Raw genomic sequence first — 17,671 nt, forward strand, 5'->3', positions numbered from 1 at the left:
TGGGGGGATTGCACCAAGGCAGGCAGGGATCCGCAGGAGCTGCACCGCTCCCGATCCTGACCCCATAGAGCCCCCGGCGCTGGACGTGCCTCGGCCAGGCCTGGTGCTGGGGGGGCAGCACCGGGGAGGGGGGACGGCAGGGATAGGGGGGGGTCAAGGCCTGTGCTGCTCGGGGGCCCGAGCGGGGCCACCACCGCCACCTCCGCCACCTCCGCCACCTCCGCCACCTCCGCCACCTCCGCCGCCGCCGCTCCCCCCGCCGCAGGCCGCGTCCCGCCCCGGCTCCATCCCCGCCCCGCCCCGGCCCGGCGGGCGCTATAAGCGGGCGGCCGAGGCCGGTGCGAGCGGCCCGGCATGGCGGAGCCCCCGCGGAGGAGCTCGCTTGGGGCGGGCGGCTCGGCGGCGCTGCCGCTGCGGGCGCGGCTGAGCTTCGCGGCCGGGCATTTCCTGAACGACCTGTGCGCTTCGCTCTGGTTCACCTACCTGCTGCTCTACCTGCACGCCGTGCTGGGCTACAGCCACCGGCTGGCCGGTGGCCTGCTGCTGGCCGGGCAGGTGGCCGACGGGCTGTGCACGCCGCTGCTCGGCTACGAAGCCGATCGCTCGGCCGGTTGCGGCCGCTACGGCCGGAGGAAATCCTGGCACTTGGCTGGTAAGGGCTGGGATGCTGCGGGAACCCGCCCCCCGCCCCCCACCTCGGGGGGCTGAGGGTCTGCGCAAGGGGGTGGCTTTGGAGATGGGTTGGGGTGCTGGGGGTGCTTCCCCGGGGGGCTCGGTGGGGTTTCCCCAGACGGAGAACGAGCTGCTGCTCCAGGCAGCTTTGGGGCTCAGGGGGGCTCTGCTGGAGCCCCGATGCTGCCGAGTGCCCCCAGCCCCAAAGCTGCCTGCAGGGGCCTTTTTGGGGTGCCCCAGATGGGGGGGTGTAACACCCCCTGTGGCACCGAGGTGGGAATGGGGCAGAGCAGGCAGGGGGAAGCCCCGTGGGGGTAACGGGGTACAGGGGAAGGGGTGGTGTGACGTCCCTGTCCTGCCCATGTGCCGTCCCCCTGCAGTGGTGTGGGGTGGCCCCATGTCCCCCTGCGTGGGGGTGGCACCAAGGCAAAGGGGTAAAAAGGAGACCGAAAGGTAGATCTGGGCTTTCCCGTGAGCACGGGGATTTACCTGGGGCTTGCCTGCGAGCGGGAAGTTCCCGGTGCAGCAGCTGTGATGGGTGGCCTTGGGGTGCAGATGCTCTGCTCGCCGGGGCTGCTCCGGGTGCTGGGGACCAGGCTGGGGCTCCCCAGGTCGGGGCACATGTGGGCTCTGCTCCGGGTGAGGAAGGGCCCCGTGGGGACGAGGAGGAGGCAGCACCAGGTCCGTGTGAATTATTAACGGATGCCCACCTCGCATCCTGGGTGAAAAAGGCACTGAAGTGCTTGAGCTGCCCTGCTGCCATCGGGGGCCCTCCCTGAGGGGACAGCGTGACTTGGAGAAGGGTCCTCGGAGCCGTGACACACGCAGGAGCCTGCCCTGTCCCTGCTGCCCCGGCACGGGGGGTGGCGGCACGGCACCGCCAGGGTGCCAGCGGACCCGACGGTTGTGCTGTGGGTGCTGTTATCTTGATGCCAAATTTCACCCTGCCAACCGCTTCATGCCACCGAACGGCAGCCTGATAAAGCAGCTGGGCTGCCCGGCGGTTGGCTTGGCCTGGCCTCCCAGCCTTGAAGTGAGCCAGAAAAAGGGGGTGCGGGGGGGCAGCTTCACCCCCTGCCGCAGCATCTGGGAGGTCTGCGCTCTGAATTTAGGGAAGTGGCCGGAGCTGTGACTCCGGCATGGGCAGCGCTGCATCGGCCGGGTGCACCGAAGGGGAAGTTCTGAATCGCGTCTTGCATGGGGGCTGTGCCTGCCCCTGGCTGGCACCGCGAGGTCCTGGGGCTGAGCTCCAGCCTGGCCCTGCCTGCTTCAGTGGCATGTGGGGAGGCTGGGGGCATGGGGGGAGGCTGGGGACACGGGCTGAGGCTGGGGACACGGGCTGAGGCTGCGTTTCCCTGGCCAAAGCATGGGGTTGTTCCTGGAAGGTGGGTGCTACCCCACCGCCGCCCCTGTCCCACCGCAGCTCAGCCTGGTCCCGGGCTGGCCCTGCTGGTCCCGCTCCTGGCCTGCTGGGTCACGCCGTGGTGAGAGGCTCCTGCGCGTGGGAGTGGGTGGCCCATCTGGCAGCAACCCATGCTCAGATCAGAGGAAACGTTGTGAAACCACAGCCTTGCAGGGGGAGATACCACGAGCTGCTATCGGCAGCATCTCCCCTCCGCGGTGCTGGGCTGGTTGGCGGCGGGGCTGCTGCGGCCGATGCTCTGGGGAAGTTGGCTTGCTGCAGGATGCGCACCCTGCCCGTAGGATTGCGGGGCAGCTCCCTGCAGCCATGGGGTGGGAGCAGCTCCTTGCTTCACTGCTGAGCGAGTCTGGCCGTGCTGCCCCAAATCCCCTGCCTGCAGCGGCTGCGCTGCGCTCGCCCACTTGTAGCCCGGCGTTCCCATGACTCTGCCCTGGAGGGCTGCAAGATGAGAGCTTGGACCTCTGCCACCTGCACGGGGTGCTGGGGGGCTCCCGGAGCCCTGTGCGGGGCCGTGGTGCCCCCCGTGGGGATGATGGCTGCGCCCCGCCGGCTGCTTTGGTGGCCCTGGGTGCTCTTTGGTGGCCCTGCTGGGAAGGCGATGCTGCACACGGGTCTGCTGCGTGGCGGAGGAGCAGTGAGGTGGGGATCGGGTGGTGCAAGCACTCTGGGGTTGTATTGAGGCTGCGAGCTCCTGGCCTTTGGGTCTGGGCTAGGAGCTGGGCTGGGCCCTTGAGGGGCTCCTGTGGTCCTGCTTGGACGAGCAGGGGCCCCCAGGACAGCTCTGGGCTCGCAGCAGAGCCGCATCACATGGGGATGTGGCTCTGCTTTGACAGCCCGCTGCAGGAGCCTGGCTCCGCGAGGATGGCCTGTGCTGGCCCTGGTGGCACTGCCCGTCCCTGGGGGCTGCCAGGAGGACAGAGCGACAGGCGTGACACAAACGGCTTCTGGCGTGCGGGGTTGTCGGGGCGGATGTGGGAGCTGCAGCAACCCGAGGCCCAGGGACTGCAGCTCCTGCCCCAGCGCTCCCCAGGGACGCAGGCAAGTCCCTCGCAGCCCTTCGGGGACTGCAGAGCCCGACCCTGTGGGGCCCGAGGCTGGGCAGGGGGCAGAGCCTCACCGATCCTCCAGGCTGGGCTGGGTGTTTGACACAGGCACGAGTTCTGGTCCGAGTTCTGCACCTTCTCGGACCCTTCCCTTCCCTGGGTGGGACAGGGACACCGCGGTGTGCCTGAGCCCCTGTCCTTCGGGGAGCTCCTGGAGCACTGGAGCCGGTGGTGAGCTGGTGCAGGGCAGCACCCAGCACCCTGCTGGGGTCCTCATGGGCACCCAGGCTGGGCTGGGATCGCTGCCTGCCCTTGCTGGGCGCGGGGCAGGGGGATCTGCTCTGCTCCTGGCAGCCCCTGCGGCCGCGTACTCCTCAGGCATCCTCCTCAAGTGGAAGTGACGGGGAGGAACTGCCCTTGTGGCTGAGGGAAGGAGAAATCTCTCGTCAGGAAAAGGATCTTGCATAGTCCTGCAGAGAGGGGAGCCTGGGGACCTGGCGAAGCGGCTGCGGGTTCCCCTGCGCTGTGGGATTGGGTTCCTGCGGCTTTGTGGCCAGCGGGTGCCGTGGGTTTGGCAGTGCCCAGCGCAGGACAGGACGGAGCAGGGCACGGCGCCCGGGCCTCGGGAGCAGCGAAGCATCTCGGCGGATTTGATCCGTAACCTTGTGGAAGGGGAGGGAGAAGCCGGCCTGTCCCTGCCTGTTCCACGCAGGCGTCCCCACGGCGTGCAAAGGGGACACTGCCGGGCTGTGGCGGAGGGAGGGACCTGGCTCTGGTGTCACTGAGTCAGCCGGGACCTTCCCATCAGGGCAGCAGCGTCTGATGCCGGCGTGGGGACAGATCTGCTCCTGCCCCTGATGCGCTGGGGGCTGCTGGGGATGCCCCTGGCTGCCGCTTTGCGTGGCTCCCTGCAGCAGAAGGGACGAGGGGACAGGCTGTGTGCCTGTGGGAGCTGGAGCCGTCCCGGTGCTCAGGGCGCCTTATCGCCCTCAGGCAGGTGGCGGGGCGGCGCGTGGCCTTGGGGCCGGTTATCTGCAGGCCTGGAGGTGGGCAGTGACCAGGGGGGAGCTGATCCCCCCCGCAGCCCTGGGGCAGGACCTGTCTGTGGGTAGGAGCCAGCTGTGGCCGTCGGGTCCCATGGCGCCGGGCTCGCAGCCCCTCACTGCTCCCCTCTCTCCCCCAGGCACCACCTGCGTCCTCGTGTCCTTCCCCTTCATCTTCAGCCCCTGCCTGGGCTGCAAGGAGAACACGCCGCAGTGGGCAGCCTTCATCTACTACCTCCCCTTCATCGTCATCTTCCAGTTTGGCTGGGCGGCCACGCAGATCTCCCACCTGTCCCTCATCCCAGAGCTGGTGACCAGCGACCATGAGAAGGTGGAGCTCACGGCTTTCAGGTGAGCGTGGCCAGCCCTGGCTGTCCTCGGAGCCGAGTCCCTTCGCCTCCGTGGTGAGAGGTCCCCTGCGCGGCACGGCTCTGCGTGCTGCCCTGCCACAGGCACCTTGGGCACGCTGGAGCCCTTGGGCTGGCAGGACGGGGCTGGGGCCGTGTGGGTGTCCTGCAGGACACAGCCAGGTGACACCGATCTTCTGGGTTCCTGGTGCCAGGGGAAAGGTCCTGCTGCCGAGGATGCTGGTGACACAGCCGTCGCCGTGCTGTGGTGACGTGAGACAACTCACAGCTATCCACCAAACCCAGCCGGGATTTGTGCTGTGGTGCAGGCAGAGGCAGGGCTGTCTGCCAGCTCCCTTCCCCCCTTGGTACTGGGGTGCCAGGTCCCCAAACCCTCTGCCCCAGCCTCAGAGGGTGCATCCGCGCAGAGGAGCTCATCCCACGGGGCACTTTCTCCTTTGGAACTGGAGGCTGATGCTCACACAGGTGGAACGTGTCCCCAGGTGTCCCCGGGGAGGGGAGGGCTGGGCACTGCCCTGTGCAGACCGTCCCGGAGGCGGCAGCGTCCCCAGGGCAGTGCGTGCAGCCCCAGGCACAGAGCCCGCGCTGCTTATCTGACGGGGCCGGGCTGCAGGAAGGGGACTTTATCAGCCGGAGCAAGGCTTCGTTATCTGCCCCGGTGGGAGGAAGTTCCCCTTCCGTCAGGTAACAGGCGCAGCGCTGCGCCCGTGCTGGAAGCACGCAGGGAGGCGGCGGGTCACCCAGGGCCAAGGGGCCCCACGCTGGGATGCTGGGTCAGGCGGCTCGGGGTGGGCTGGGGCTGAGCAGGCTGGCCCAAGGGGGCTTGGTTTCCTTCTGGTCCTGCCCCCTGCTTGGACTGGGGGTGCTGGGAGGTGCACCAGTAAGGCTAATGCATGGCCAGGGCTGGCCTGTACCCGGGTGCTCTTGGAGGTGTCACCTCCGCAACGGTGCTGTGGTGCAAAGCTGGCTGCAGCGTGCCTGGTTTGGCGGGCAGCCTTGGGTGGAGGTGTCCCTGCCGTGGCTGGAGCTGTGCTCGTCCCTCTGCGTCACCCTGGCGTGCCATCTCCCCCAGGTATGCCTTCACCGTCATGGCCAACATCACCGTGTACGGCCTGGCCTGGCTGCTGCTGAACCTGCAGGTGGACCGGCCTGAGCGCACGGAGCACCTGGGCATCCAGGATGTCCCCGTGTTTCGGGTAGGTGGCACGGCTCGGTCCCTGGGGTCCCTTCTTTTCCCTGGGTGGGATGTGGCTGTACTGGGAGGTACTGGAGGGAGTGAAGTGGCAGTGCCCCAGAGTCACCTCCTGCACTGGGCAGGGGCTGCACCAACTCTCCCTGGGTTCTGGGACCCCCTTTTAGTCCACCAAACTCCTTGGGTAGGGGGGGCGGTGAGCAGGCAGAGGGCACCCTGTGCCATGCTCACCGCCCCCCGCCTCCCCCAGAACCTGTCCCTCATCGTGGTGGGGCTGGGGGCTGTCTTCTCCCTCATCTTCCACCTGGGCACCAAAGAGAAGCCGTACCCGCTGGGCTCCCTGCCGCAGCCCGAGAGCACGCCCCTGCTGCAGAAGGAGCCCACGAGGTGCCCGCGCCCGCTGCTGGCCTGGAAGGACTGGCTGCTGGAGCCTGCCTTCTACCAGGTAGGAGCAGGAGGCTGTCACGGCCATGCCCCGTCCCCCTCCTCCAGTCGGCGCGGGCTGAGCGCCGCTCTCTCTGTCCCCTTGCAGGTGGCGGTGCTCTACATGGCCACCCGGCTCATTGTCAACCTGTCCCAGACCTACATTGCCATGTACCTGACCAACTCGCTGCTGCTGCCCAAGGTGGGCACGGGGCAGGTTCCTGCCCGCACGTCAGGGTCACCCGGGCAGGGGTCCTGTGCGAGTGGTCTGGAGCTGATCTTCTCCCCGTGCTTGTCGCTCACAGAAATACATCGCCACCATCCCCCTGGTGTTGTACGTCAGCGGCTTCCTGTCCTCCTTCCTCATGAAACCTGTGAATAAGTGGATAGGTCGAAACGTGAGTCCTGGGGGCTTGGTGAGGCTTGAGTTAGACCCAGGGCATAACAACCTGCTCCTGAGCTCAGGGGCTGGGCACAAAAGGCAGGTCCTGAACCCACAGGGGAGCAGAGCACTTGGCACACCGGAGCCCGGCTGCAGAGCAGGGACCCCTCAGGAATCCTCCTGCTGCAGCATCGGTCCCACAGGGCAGGGCGAGGGGTGGCATGGGCCTGTCCTGCACATCTGAGGGTGCTGAGGTCTGGGAAAGTGACGCTGGCCCAGACTCAGCCTGTCCTGAGCAGCCCTGGCAGGGCTGGGAGAGCCCCGAGAAGCCCAGAAGAGGCCAAGGCTGAGCCACCCTGAGCATGCTGGGGGTGTGGGGTCTGCAGCCCCGGCAGGATGGGGCTGCCCCTGCAGCACACACCCTTCTGCCCTGAAGCAAATGCCATTTCCCAGAAAAGAAAAAAAAAAACTTCTGCTCCTGCCAGGGGGTGCAGGGCACGGCTGGGGCTGTCCCCGTGCCCTGCAAGGCACCTACAGCTCCTCTGGGCACAGGCTGGTCACTACGAGGCCCTTGCTGTTTGGGGACAGTGCCCCGAACCCGCTGGGAGCGAGCCAGGGCCGTCCCTGTGAGCCCAGGCAGCGGCTGGCCTCGATGCCCCGCTGGCGGGGTGTCACCGGGGTCTGGGGCACAGCCAGGTGCTGGGTGCTGAGCTCTGCCTTCTCCCCCTGCCCGCCCCCACGCTGTCCCGGAGCAGCTGACGTACTTCGTGGGCATCCTGGTGATCCTGGCCTTTGCCTCCTGGGTGACCCTGACCAGGACGATGGGAGCGGAGATCTACGGGGCGGCCGCGCTGCTCGGGGCTGGCTCCGCCACCATCTTGGTCACCTCCCTCTCCATGACGGCCGACCTCATCGGCACCAACACGGTACGTGCCCCGGGTGTCCTGGCAGGGCTGGGAGCCCGGCGGGCAGGAGACGTGTTCCCAGGCAGGCAGAGAGCCCTGAATCGTGCCCGGGCCGTGCTGTAATGTGGGCTCTGCCCATGAGAGGGCACACGGCTCTCGCTCGCTGCGCTGCATGGCACCGGCTGGCCCCATGCAGCAGCGGGTGAGCCTCCCTCTCCCCTCGCAGCACAGCGGTGCATTTGTCTACGGGGCCATGAGCTTCACGGACAAGATGGCCAACGGCCTGGCTGTGATGGCGATCCAGAACCTGCACCCGTGCCCGTAAGTGTCCCTGTGGAGCATGAACAACCTAGTGACAGCTCCAGCCAGACCGCCGGGGTCCTGGCAGCAAACAGCCCGTGGGGGCATACTCTTACACCCCTGCTGAGAGGCACTGGTGGAAACTAGCTCCGATTCATCCTAAATCCTTCCTTGCCTTCTCCTCTGGCCCTAACAATGGCTGCATCTCAGACTCCTGAAGGGGCTGGGGATCCCTGTGTCCATGCTGCTGCCCTGGGCTCTTCCCCCGTGTCCCAGTCCTGGTGGCGAGGACTTGGGACTGCTTTAGGCAGCGGGAGGGTGGCAGCAGCCCCAGGGTGCTTGGGGAGCGCTCTGGTCCCTGCCACCAAGCTCAGCTGTGGCCTCTCCTTGCAGGACTGAGCTCTGCTGCCCTGCCTGCGTCAGCTTCTACCACTGGGTGATGGTGCTGGTCACTGGGGGGATTGCCATGGCTGCCACCGTGTCCCTGTGCTGCATCATGATCTGGCCCATCCGGGTCCGCTTCCGTGAGTGTGGCCGCGGGGCCGGGGGCACTGGGAAGGGGCAAGCATGGGGCTGGGGGTACAGGGAGGCCCGTGTCCGGTGCCAGCCCTGGCTAAAGCAGAAGTGTCTTTCCAGATGGCCCTGGTTATGGCAGGCTGCGGGGTGACCCTCATGGTAGGCAGGCTCAGCTCCTCGTGCTTCTGCTGCTCCTAGCCCCAGAGCTGGGGCTGCGCCCGCTCGCTGCGCCCATGGCGGGCAGGATCCCCCTGCCCAGCCACGCTGCCCCTGGCCCCGTGGTCACCGAGGGGTGAAGGGGCTGCTGCTCGTGCTGGTGGACAAACGCAGGGGCAGGACTGGGGACCGGGTGCCCCTTGCCAGGCCGCTCAGTGTCAGCTGTGTCTCCGTCCTTTGCGTTGTCCAGACTTGTTCTGCGCTGGGTGGGGGGAGAACATGGAGCCCCCACGGGTGGGGCTCTCGGCAGTGTTGTGCAGGGCCTGTGCTGCCCTGGGACGTGCCAGGGCCCCTCGTGCTGGGGGCAGAAGAGCCCACGAGGACCGGGCCAGCACGTGGCGGGTCGCCCGGTACTGCGAGGGCTCCTAACCCGTCCCTCTCGTCCTTGCAGATGATGTCTCCCTGCAGGGACTGAATGAAGCCAGGATCCCGTACGATGAAACGGAGAGCGTGGAGGAAAGGAGCCCCAACAGCACGGTCAACTGAGCAGGGCACGTGTCCTCGGCCGTGGTGATGGCCGGGCTCTGCCGGGAGGGACCCCAAGGAAGGGGATGGCACCAGGACAGGGGAGCTGGGCTCAGGTGGGATCTGGGCACTGCCTCGCCTCTCTGTCACCTCGCACAGGACTTGTCACCCCCACGCCCTGCCCGGGGACTCAGTGAAGGACGCCCCTCTGTGTTTGCACAAGTTTAACACTAAGAGGCCTGGGGCTGGGCTGTGGAGCCCGGCCCCAGCACTGTGGGACGGGGGCACCCAGCCCTTGGTTTTAAACTGCTTTTGTAAGGTCAGTGTGTATACGTAGCACTTTTTAAAGAAGGAAAAAAAAAAAACCACAACCCACCTCTAAACTTGAATAAAAAGTTTAAAAATTAAACTTGAAAAAAATTAAAATTAAACTTGAAACTTAAAAACCTGCTGGGCACGGTGCTGGAGGAGGGAGGGGGGAACCCCCCCCCCTTGGTGCCCTGAGGGCAAAGGGGGGCTGTGAGGGTTATGGGGGGCTGTGTGGGGATCGTCCCTCCCTCTTCCCCTGTGGGGGCCGGGGCTGGGCTCGGTCCCTGCCTGCCGCTCCCCAGAGGGGCTGCAAGGGGGCTGCCAGGGGCCAGGGGCCGTGGCCGCTCCCCGCCTCCCCGGGGCCGCCCGCAAGATGGCCGCCCTCAACAACGATGGCGGCCGCGTCCCGCGCCCGCGAACAAAATGGTGGCGGCGCAGCGGCGCTGGAGCCCGCTGATTGGTTACCGGCGGCGGGGGGCCCACCCCCCTCGGCAGGGCAGCCAATGGGGGCCGGCGGCCGCTGCTGCCAGCGCGGCGGGGAGCGGCCCGCGGGGCTGCCCGACCTCGTCCCGGCCCCGGCGGGTCTCGGGGCCCGGGGATGGGTTCGGTTGGAAGAGGCCTCGGGGCCGTCTGCTCCGACCGGCCCCGTGCCGCTGTCACCACCGAACCATGTCCCCAAGCACCACGTCCAGCCGCTCCTTGAACACCCCCAGGGACGGTGACGCCACCACCTCCCTGGCAACCCATCCCAAGGCCTGACGGCTCTTTCTGACAGAAATGTCTCCCCGTTTCCAGCCCGAACCTCCCCCGGTGCAACTCGAGGCCGTTCCCTCTGGTCCTGGCACAGTTACCTGTGAGCAGAGGCCGACCCCCAGCTCCCCGCACCTCTCGGGGAGCTGCAGAGAGCAGCGAGGCCTCCCCTGAGCCTCCTCCAGACCGAGCACCCCCAGCTCCCTCAGCCGCCCCTCACGGACTCGTGTCCCAGGCCCTTCCCCGCCCTCGTAGCCCTGCTCTGGACACGCTCCAGGCCCTCGATGTCCTTCTGGTACTGAGGGGCCCAAAACCGAACGGGGCGCGGGGTGCCGGGGGCTTTCACGGGGGGCTGGACCCTGGGGCAGGCGCTGCCTGTGGCAGGGCCCCACGGGACCCCCGGGGACCTGCAGAGGCCGGTGGGGCCGTAGGGCCGTGGCCGTGTTGTACGGCAACAAGAGCCCCAGGGACCGGGGCTGGGAGCTGCACCTGTGGCCCAGGGCATGGCCGGGGTGTTTGGTGTCCCTGTGGTGTCCCCGTGGTGTCCCCGCAGTGTCTCCCACTGCTCCCTGCTATGTGTCCCCTGCCAGCCCACCCAGCGCCCATGGGGACCCAGCCGCAGCCACCCAGCACCACGGGCACACCAGGGCTGTGCGTGCATGGGGTCAGGAGGGCAGCGGCGCCTGGAGAGCGTGCAAGGGGCTGCGTGTGAGCAGGTGTACACGCGTGCAATGCGTGTGTGCGTGTGCATGGCTGGCCTGTGCTGTGTGTACGTGAGCACGGGACTGCATGTAGGCAAGGCGCGTGCAGCCCTGCATGAGCCCGCAGGTGCTGCGTGTGCCTTGCACACCTGTGCACGCCCATCTTTGCACGTGCACAACGACGACACGTGCACACCCTGCAGGGGCGGTGCCTGGGGTGCTTGGAGCCCTGCGGTAAGGAGTGGTGTGAGTGTGCAGTGGGTGTGCGGGGGGGGGGGGGGAGGTTGTGCACGTGGGGGTGTGGGCGCACAAGTGACGTGTGCGCAACGGGGGTGTGTGGGGGGTGTGTGTAAGGATGGGGCGGGTGTGACCGCAGGGCATGCATGGGGTGGCTGGCGATGCTCTTGGTGCTGGGACCTGGGGGTCCCCGGGGGTGCGGGGCTGGGGATTGCAGTGCCGCGGTGCTGCGCTGCTGGACCCTGGTGCTGTGGTGCTGGACCCCGGTGCTGCGCCACCCCTGGGGTTACAACTGCTCCCCGTGGAGCTGTGGGAAAGGCTTTGTCAGCGCAGGGCAGAGAGCAAGGGTGAGCCAGGGCTGGGCGGCCTTGGCACATGCCACAGCGGGCATGGGCAAGGGATTTCCCCTCCTGTCCTTGGAGCGGCCCGGCCCCTGCCCTTGGCCCTTTGTTTACAGCTTGTTTTGGGGTGGCGCGGACACTCCCGGGGCTGCAGGGGGACCATCAGCTGGCGAGCCCCAGCCCCCTTTGTGGGCTGCATGGCAGCTGTGGGGTGAGGGAGCCCCGTGCCCCTTGCCACCCCCCGGGCTGGTGGGCGCTGCGAGGCGCTCCCGCTGTCGGGGTCAGATGGTGGCGGTGTCAGTCACCCCCTCAGTGCCGGCAGCAGCACACCCCAGGGACTCTGCATGCAGAGGATCTTTGTCCCGTGGGCACCGCGGGATGGGCACAGGACCAGCATCCTGCACCCCCCTGGGATCCTGCGTCCCACCAGCATCCCACATCCCACCAGGAGCTGGGGGCCCCCATGGCCGTGCCATCGCGGTGGCAGTGCCCGTCCAACCCTTCAGAGCCCCCCCCTCCAGGTGGTGTTTGCTCCAGCAGCCCCGCGTTGGTATTTGCCCCGACGCCTCCCTGCAAACCTGCTGCGGCCGGTCCCAGCCCCGCCTGCCTGCCCTTCCTCACTGGGAGGAGGAGGAGGAGGAGGAGGAGACGGCGGCTGAGGGCCAGGTCTGGAAGGAGCAAGGAGCGTGCGTGGGAGCCGGGCGAGCGCGGGGCTGCGGCGCAGCGGGACGGGACGGGACGGGACGGGACGGGAGGGCTCAGCTCTCCCCGCCACCAGGTACCGCCTGGGGTGGGCAGCAGCAGCCCCGGTCCAGGGGTTTTGCTCCGTGCACTTTGATCCAGCACCGGCCCCACGTGTCCGTCTGCTCTGGAGCTCGGCCAGCCACGGAGGGACCCAGGAGCTGTCACCTGCTGCCAGCTCCTGCCTGTGAGCAGGGCGCTGGGGGTGCTGCGGCCACCTCGGGGACCCGGCTGCTGTCCCCAGGAGCGCCGTGGCCATGAGGAGAGTGCGCGGCCGGGGTGCGGCTCTTCCTGGAGCGGGGCAGCGGGGCCATAATTGCCACCACGCTGGGTGCACCCTGTGGGGCCACGGGGATGGGGACACCAGGGCGTGGGGGCATGCGGGGGCTGGTGGCATCCAGAGATGCTGCAAAGGGGGATTGCAATGCCTGTGGTGCCCCCTGAAATGTCCTGGTGAGACCTCGGAACTGATCAGAGAGGTGCGGGGACCTGCCCTGCTCCTGGAGACAGGCGGTGTCCCTTGCCCTGCCTGGGGACACCGGGGCACAGCTGGACAAGGGTCGCCCCGTGCATCATCAGCTGTGGATAACCGCAGCCAAACGCCCGGCACGGTGCAGGCATGGGGTGGGCTTTGTTCTCCTGGTCCCAGCAGGGACCGTTGCCCCTCACCTGCCCCATCCCCCTGCAGCGTGCCGCACTCCTCCTTCATGTCGGGGAAGCTGAAGAAGAGCAGGAAGGCGGTGCTGGGGGAGAAGCGGTGGCAGAGCCTGGAAGAGAGGGGCAGCGCGGGCACCCAGCCGGGGTCGCACCCCGCACTCACCAGGTGGGTGCTGCTCGTGTCTGCGTGTCCTCATGTCCCGGGGACACGAGGGGACTCAGCTCACCCTGCCTGCTGCTCCCTGCCAGGTCCAAAACCTACGACCCCTCCTGTAAGGAGACGGAGGAGGCTGAGGTGGCTGGAGGCCAGCACGGATCCCTGTCCTCCTCGGTGAGTCCGGGGGTGCCGGGGCGAGGAGAGGGGACCCCAGCACCATGGGCGCCTGTCCTGGTTCGGTGGCCAATGTCGGAGTGGGGACCGTGGGGTGCCCACCGTGCCAGGGCTCGGCCCCACGTCCCGGCTTCCCCCCGCAGCTGAACAAGCGCAGCTCCAGCTTCCGCAAAGCCTTCGAGGAGATCGCTGGGCGGGAAGCGCTGCTGGCCTGCTTCTCCTGCGCCTGGCAGCGAGAGGTGCCCTACCATGGCCGCCTCTACGTCTCCTCCGGCCACGTCTGCTTCCACGCCAGCCTGCTGCTCAAGGACATCAAGGTGGGGCAGCCGCGGGGGCGCGGGGCAGCTGCGGGGGCGCGGGGCCTGACTCTGCCCCTTCCCCACAGGCGGTCGTCCCCGTCACGTCCATCTGCGCCCTCAAGAAGACCAACACGGCGCTGCTGGTGCCCAACGCGCTCAGCATCCGCACGGCTGAGGGGGACAAGGTGAGTGCTGGGAGGGGGAGGTCGGGGGGACCTGAGGCTGACCCAGGACACGACCGCCTGTCCCCCTGCCCGCAGTTCCTCTTCGTGTCGCTGCGCCAGCGGGAGGCCACGTTCCAGCTCCTGAAGTCGCTCTGCAAACACCTGCAGGTATGCGCCGCGCCGGGCGGGGGGGCCGGGCTCTGTGCCCCCCGGTGCCCTGCTCCATCTCTCCTTGTCCAGGACAACGGCTGGAGCCCCCTGGCCTCTCCCCTCAACGGCAGCGCCGCGCAAATCCTTAAGAAGCCTCTGGTAAGGCTGAGGAAGGGCCAGCAGCGGCTCTGCGGCGGATGGAGGCACGGCCGCAGGGACGGATACGGCGGTGACACCCGGGAAAGGCTTATTTTGGGGGGGGCCAGAGGGGGCTGGGGGGACATTGTGGTGAAAACCCCCAGCCCAGGGCAGCACAGGTGCCCTCCTCCACGTCCCCCCCTGTGTCCCCACGTTCCGCCCTGTGACCAGGGCTTGTCCTCCTGCAGACCTCAAGCCAGTCGGACCTGGAGGAGAGCGCTGCGGAGCCCAACAGCCTCCTGGAGCCGCCGGGTGAGCGGCTGCCCCCACACCCCGCCAGGCCCTCGCAGCCCCCCTCAGGCACCCAAACAGCCTCTTCTGGGACACCGGGGAGCGCAGGGGCCTCTCGGGGACCCCAGGGCCACCACCCGCACCCCGGGCACTCAATGAACATCCCCTGGTTGGGTGCAGAGGAGGCGAGCCAAGACAAGGAGGAGGCAGCGGCGACAGCAGAGGATGCACCGGCTGTAGGCAGAGGTGAGCGGGGCCCTCGGCGGAGCCGCGCAGCCTCAGCGTGGCCGGACCAGGGACCTGACGCTGCCCAGGCATGGCCACGGTGCTCCAGGACTGTCCCCGACACCTCCTTGTCCCGGCAGGGGATCCCAGCCCAGCGCCCCGCGCCCGGACTGCTGCACCACTGAGCCCCTTCAGCACCATCATCCTCATCTACCTGCTGCTGTGAGTCCCGGGGCAGGGCCCCCCCCGCACCCCCCAACCATGGTGGCCCCAGCTGCCGCCTCCCAGCTCTGCCCGGTGCCTGACGCCGCCCTGTCCCCAGGATGGTGTCCCTGCTGCTGACCTCGGGGTACATCGGGCTGCGCATCCTGCAGCTGGAGCAGCAGCTGGCGGACGCAGGGGCTTGGCCAGACCTGGACCTGTTGCACCAGTGAGGGGGGGCAGCAGCCCCTCCATCCCTGGCACAACGGGAACCCCCTCACCCTGCCTCCCCCAGGAGGGGCAAGAAGACGTGAGGCCAGCAGGGACCTGGTCGTCAGCAGCAGGGGTTGGGGGGCTCCAAGCCCGGGTGCCTTCCAGCCCCCAGAGGAGCCCCCGCAGGCCGTGGGGCTCCATCTCGCTGCCCCCCCCACCCGCCCTGAGCTCCCTGCGTGGGCACAGGGGCACCGGCCTGGTGGGCAGAGGGGACCCGGGGGTGTGGCTGGAGTCAGCTCCCCGCATGGGACAGCCACCCCAGGGGGGTGCCGACACTGGGGGGCCCATTGCAGGGCAGGTGGGGACAACGGGACCAAACTATTTAATTAATAAAGAGGTGAGGGGGTGCTGCCTGCGCTGCGGGGGCCCCACCTCACCCCACCCCGTGACAATGCTGCCTTATTCCTTGGGATGGGCCCAGGGACGCTGCGAGGCTCTCCCCTAACCCCAGAGACGTTTTGGGGTGGGGTACAGGCAGCATCCAGTGTTGAGCCACAGGCCTGGCCCCGACGACCCCCGCTCAGCACCCCCCATCCCCACAAAGAACCGGGACAGCCCCAGGCGTTGTGCCCTTTACTGGCGGGTGGAGGGCTGGTGCTGGAGGAGGCTCCAGGTGCGGACATCGCGGGCAGTGCAGGGGGGGCGGCAGCAGGACAGCAGGGGGACGTACCCCGGGCTGCCCCCCAGCGCCCTGGGGCTCTGGCTGCGGGTGGCAACTGCGGAGGGGAAGGGAGAGGGGTGAGGAGGGGGCACTGGCAGATGCCCCCCCGCCACCCCTCCAGCTCTTACCGTACTCCTTGCCCAGGATGGGGCGCTCCTGCCAGAGGAAGGCTCCCCAGCGGGTGCGGGGTCCAGGGTAGGCGGCAGGGCCGATGGGGTCCCACCACGCCACCTCCCGCAGGTGCTGGGCATGAACTGGGGGGGAAGCAGAGCTGGGGCAGGCAGCAGGACCCCCACCCTGCAGCAGGGTCATCCCCAACCAAACAGGAACCAGGAACCCACCCATCCCCACCCCTTCCTCACCCCCCCCCCCCATGCTTCTGGGTCACCCCCCTGGCTTCTCCCTCCACTGCCACCACCCTGAAGTGCCCCCCCCAACCCAGGACCCCCCCCAACCCAGAACCATACCCGGCGGCAGGGGCTCCAGCTCGTAGGGGTTGTGGGCGCGCTGCCAGCGGCACCGGGCAATGCCGGGGGTCAGGGCGTACCAGGGGTCCCCCGCCGCGCCCCAGCCGCTCAGCCCCGTGGCGTCCCAGCCCATGGGGGTGGTCTTCCAGCGCAGGGCCTGCCTCAGCACGGGGGCCTGGCAGGGCCCCCGCAGCGTCACATACTGGTCACTGCGGGCAGGAAGGGAAGGGGGGCATCGGGGCTTCGTGCCCCCACCCGCATGGCCCCCAGGTCCCAGCCACGGGGGTCCCATGGGGGCAAGGGGCTCACCTGTACAGGGACAGGGGGAAGTCGGTCTCAAGGGTGCTCTGCGGCACCCAGGGCCTGTGCGCCCCCAGCTCCATGCCTGGCGCTAGGCGAGCCCGCAGCGGTGCTGGAATCAGCGCCAAGCAACGGCCCCCACGCAACGCAACGGGGGGCTGGGGTGGGGCAGCGGGGCCGAGGCACCTTCGCTCCCTTTGTGCCCTGCAGGGGAAGGGCCGGGGCTGCTCCTTCCTGCCCCGCCAGCCCCAGGAGAGCAAACAGGGGCGGGCGGGAGCTGGGCAGCAGCCACAGAGCAGAGACCTGCACTGGGCAGCCGGCGCCTGCCTCTGCTTGCGGGGGCCCTGGGGCCTTGGAAGCCTGGGGGGCACTGCCGCAGCTCCTGCCCCCCTGTGAAAAACCCACTGGAGCCACAGAGACGTAAATTCACAATGTGTTTAATGCCAGTTAGAACGCTTTACATGGAAAAGTTACAACGCTCTATATTTTTTTTCCACCATGTGATGCTTTATATATATATATATATATAACAACGCCACAAGGTCGCAGACTCCGGGAGGACCCCTCAGCTCAGCCCGCCCGCACAGCTCAGCACTTGTGGATCACACACACACACACACCCCACAAGCGCACGGAGGCTCTGCTCTTTTGCCCAGGTAACACGCCGCAGCACACCCCAGCCAGCCGCCGGTGTCACGCGCACACCCAGGAGCACCCCCTCATGCGGGGAGGTACCCGCGGGGAGCAGGTCCCCGCTTCAGCCCCGACTGAGGGGAAGCCAGGGGCTGCCCTGCACGCACCAGGCAGAGCGAGAGGTGCAGTTTGTGAGCAGAGGGGCACAGCCGGAGGCAGGAGCACGGGCAGCAACGAGCAGCAGCCACGGCCCAAGGGCTGTGTGTGCTGAGCACGCTGCCCCCTCCCCAGGAGGGAACACCGACACCACGCAGCGACCACCAGCAGCGGTGCAGGAGCCCCCAGCAAGCCCCCCCGGGGCAGCCTCAGCCCCACGCTCACCCAGTGCCACCCCCGGGCACCTTCTGCTACAGAACGGGCACAAGGCAGTGAAACCTCCCAGCTCTGACACCTCTCCGATGCCCCCACCCCATCGCTGATTTCCTCCCGGAGGAGAAAGCAGCGTCCGAGGGTCTGCGCGCGCGGACCCACAGGAGGCATCCACAGCCCAAAAGGCCCAGCAGCGGCCACCCACCTCCTGCCCCGGGTGCAAACAGCCCCGTCCCCAGGTGCAGCTGCCCTGCAGGGTGACACAACCCACAGACACCCGTGACAACCACGTACTGCTGCAGGTGGCCCCCGAGCCACTTGCCAGCTTAGTGACCTGACTTAATTAACAGCTCCTCGGTGCTTTACAGTGGTCCCTCCACACCGTGACATCGAACAGTGCCAGTGAACGTACAACAAGCAGCAGGAAAGGCAGCAGGAGGCCAGCAGACAATTTTTAAAACCAAGCCCCACGCTCCTGCTGCGAG

General features: G+C 68.1%; 3 protein-coding genes across 7 annotated transcripts; 2 read left to right on the forward strand and 1 right to left on the reverse strand.

Moving 5' to 3' along the window:
- Positions 1-297: 297 nt before the first annotated feature.
- MFSD12 (major facilitator superfamily domain containing 12) lies at positions 298-9,353 on the forward strand. Of its 5 annotated transcripts, XM_040537297.1 has the most exons (11): positions 298-652; positions 4,322-4,532; positions 5,622-5,745; positions 5,992-6,186; positions 6,274-6,366; positions 6,470-6,562; positions 7,302-7,472; positions 7,678-7,772; positions 8,145-8,275; positions 8,388-8,426; positions 8,875-9,353. In XM_040537297.1, the coding sequence occupies exons 1-11, from the start codon at positions 355-357 to the stop codon at positions 8,967-8,969; spliced, it is 1,545 nt and encodes a 514-aa protein (XP_040393231.1). In that variant the 5' UTR covers positions 298-354; the 3' UTR covers positions 8,970-9,353. The 5 variants fall into 5 exon arrangements, with proteins under 5 accessions (XP_040393231.1, XP_040393232.1, XP_040393228.1 ...); XM_040537298.1 differs by lacking the exon at positions 8,388-8,426; XM_040537294.1 differs by having other exon boundaries at positions 307-652; positions 5,622-6,366.
- Positions 9,354-11,958: 2,605 nt separating this feature from the next.
- On the forward strand, positions 11,959-15,472 carry LOC121060005 (GRAM domain-containing protein 2B-like). The gene is made up of 10 exons (XM_040537309.1): positions 11,959-12,064; positions 12,716-12,850; positions 12,934-13,015; positions 13,159-13,332; positions 13,401-13,499; positions 13,575-13,646; positions 13,719-13,787; positions 14,015-14,303; positions 14,423-14,504; positions 14,605-15,472. Exons 2-10 carry the CDS (start codon positions 12,735-12,737, stop codon positions 14,714-14,716), a joined length of 1,095 nt encoding a protein of 364 aa, XP_040393243.1. The 5' UTR covers positions 11,959-12,064; positions 12,716-12,734; the 3' UTR covers positions 14,717-15,472.
- C26H19orf71 (chromosome 26 C19orf71 homolog) lies at positions 15,321-16,333 on the reverse strand. Its single transcript, XM_040537310.1, has 4 exons — positions 16,194-16,333; positions 15,885-16,093; positions 15,546-15,671; positions 15,321-15,472 (listed from the first exon to the last, which is right to left on the reverse strand). The coding sequence occupies exons 1-4, from the start codon at positions 16,265-16,267 to the stop codon at positions 15,330-15,332; spliced, it is 552 nt and encodes a 183-aa protein (XP_040393244.1). The 5' UTR covers positions 16,268-16,333; the 3' UTR covers positions 15,321-15,329.
- Positions 16,334-17,671: the final 1,338 nt, after the last annotated feature.

This window comes from Cygnus olor, chromosome 26 (genome assembly GCF_009769625.2).
Source record: "Cygnus olor isolate bCygOlo1 chromosome 26, bCygOlo1.pri.v2, whole genome shotgun sequence".
In the NCBI taxonomy this organism is placed as follows: domain Eukaryota; kingdom Metazoa; phylum Chordata; class Aves; order Anseriformes; family Anatidae; genus Cygnus; species Cygnus olor.

Coding starts and splice junctions, on each gene's coding strand:
- MFSD12 (XM_040537294.1), top strand. CDS start 355: ATGGCGGAGCCCCCGCGGAGGAGCTCGCTTGGGGCGGGCGGCTCGGCG. Junction 8,276..8,387: donor GCCCATCCGGGTCCGCTTCC/GTGAGTGTGGCC, acceptor GTGTCTTTCCAG/ATGGCCCTGGTTATGGCAGG. Junction 8,427..8,874: donor GCTGCGGGGTGACCCTCATG/GTAGGCAGGCTC, acceptor TCGTCCTTGCAG/ATGATGTCTCCCTGCAGGGA.
- LOC121060005 (XM_040537309.1), top strand. CDS start 12,735: ATGTCGGGGAAGCTGAAGAAGAGCAGGAAGGCGGTGCTGGGGGAGAAG. Junction 14,304..14,422: donor TGCACCGGCTGTAGGCAGAG/GTGAGCGGGGCC, acceptor TTGTCCCGGCAG/GGGATCCCAGCCCAGCGCCC. Junction 14,505..14,604: donor ATCCTCATCTACCTGCTGCT/GTGAGTCCCGGG, acceptor CCCTGTCCCCAG/GATGGTGTCCCTGCTGCTGA.
- C26H19orf71 (XM_040537310.1), bottom strand. CDS start 16,267: ATGGAGCTGGGGGCGCACAGGCCCTGGGTGCCGCAGAGCACCCTTGAG. Junction 16,094..16,193: donor TTCCCCCTGTCCCTGTACAG/GTGAGCCCCTTG, acceptor TCCTGCCCGCAG/TGACCAGTATGTGACGCTGC. Junction 15,473..15,545: donor CATCCTGGGCAAGGAGTACG/GTAAGAGCTGGA, acceptor TCCCCTCCGCAG/TTGCCACCCGCAGCCAGAGC.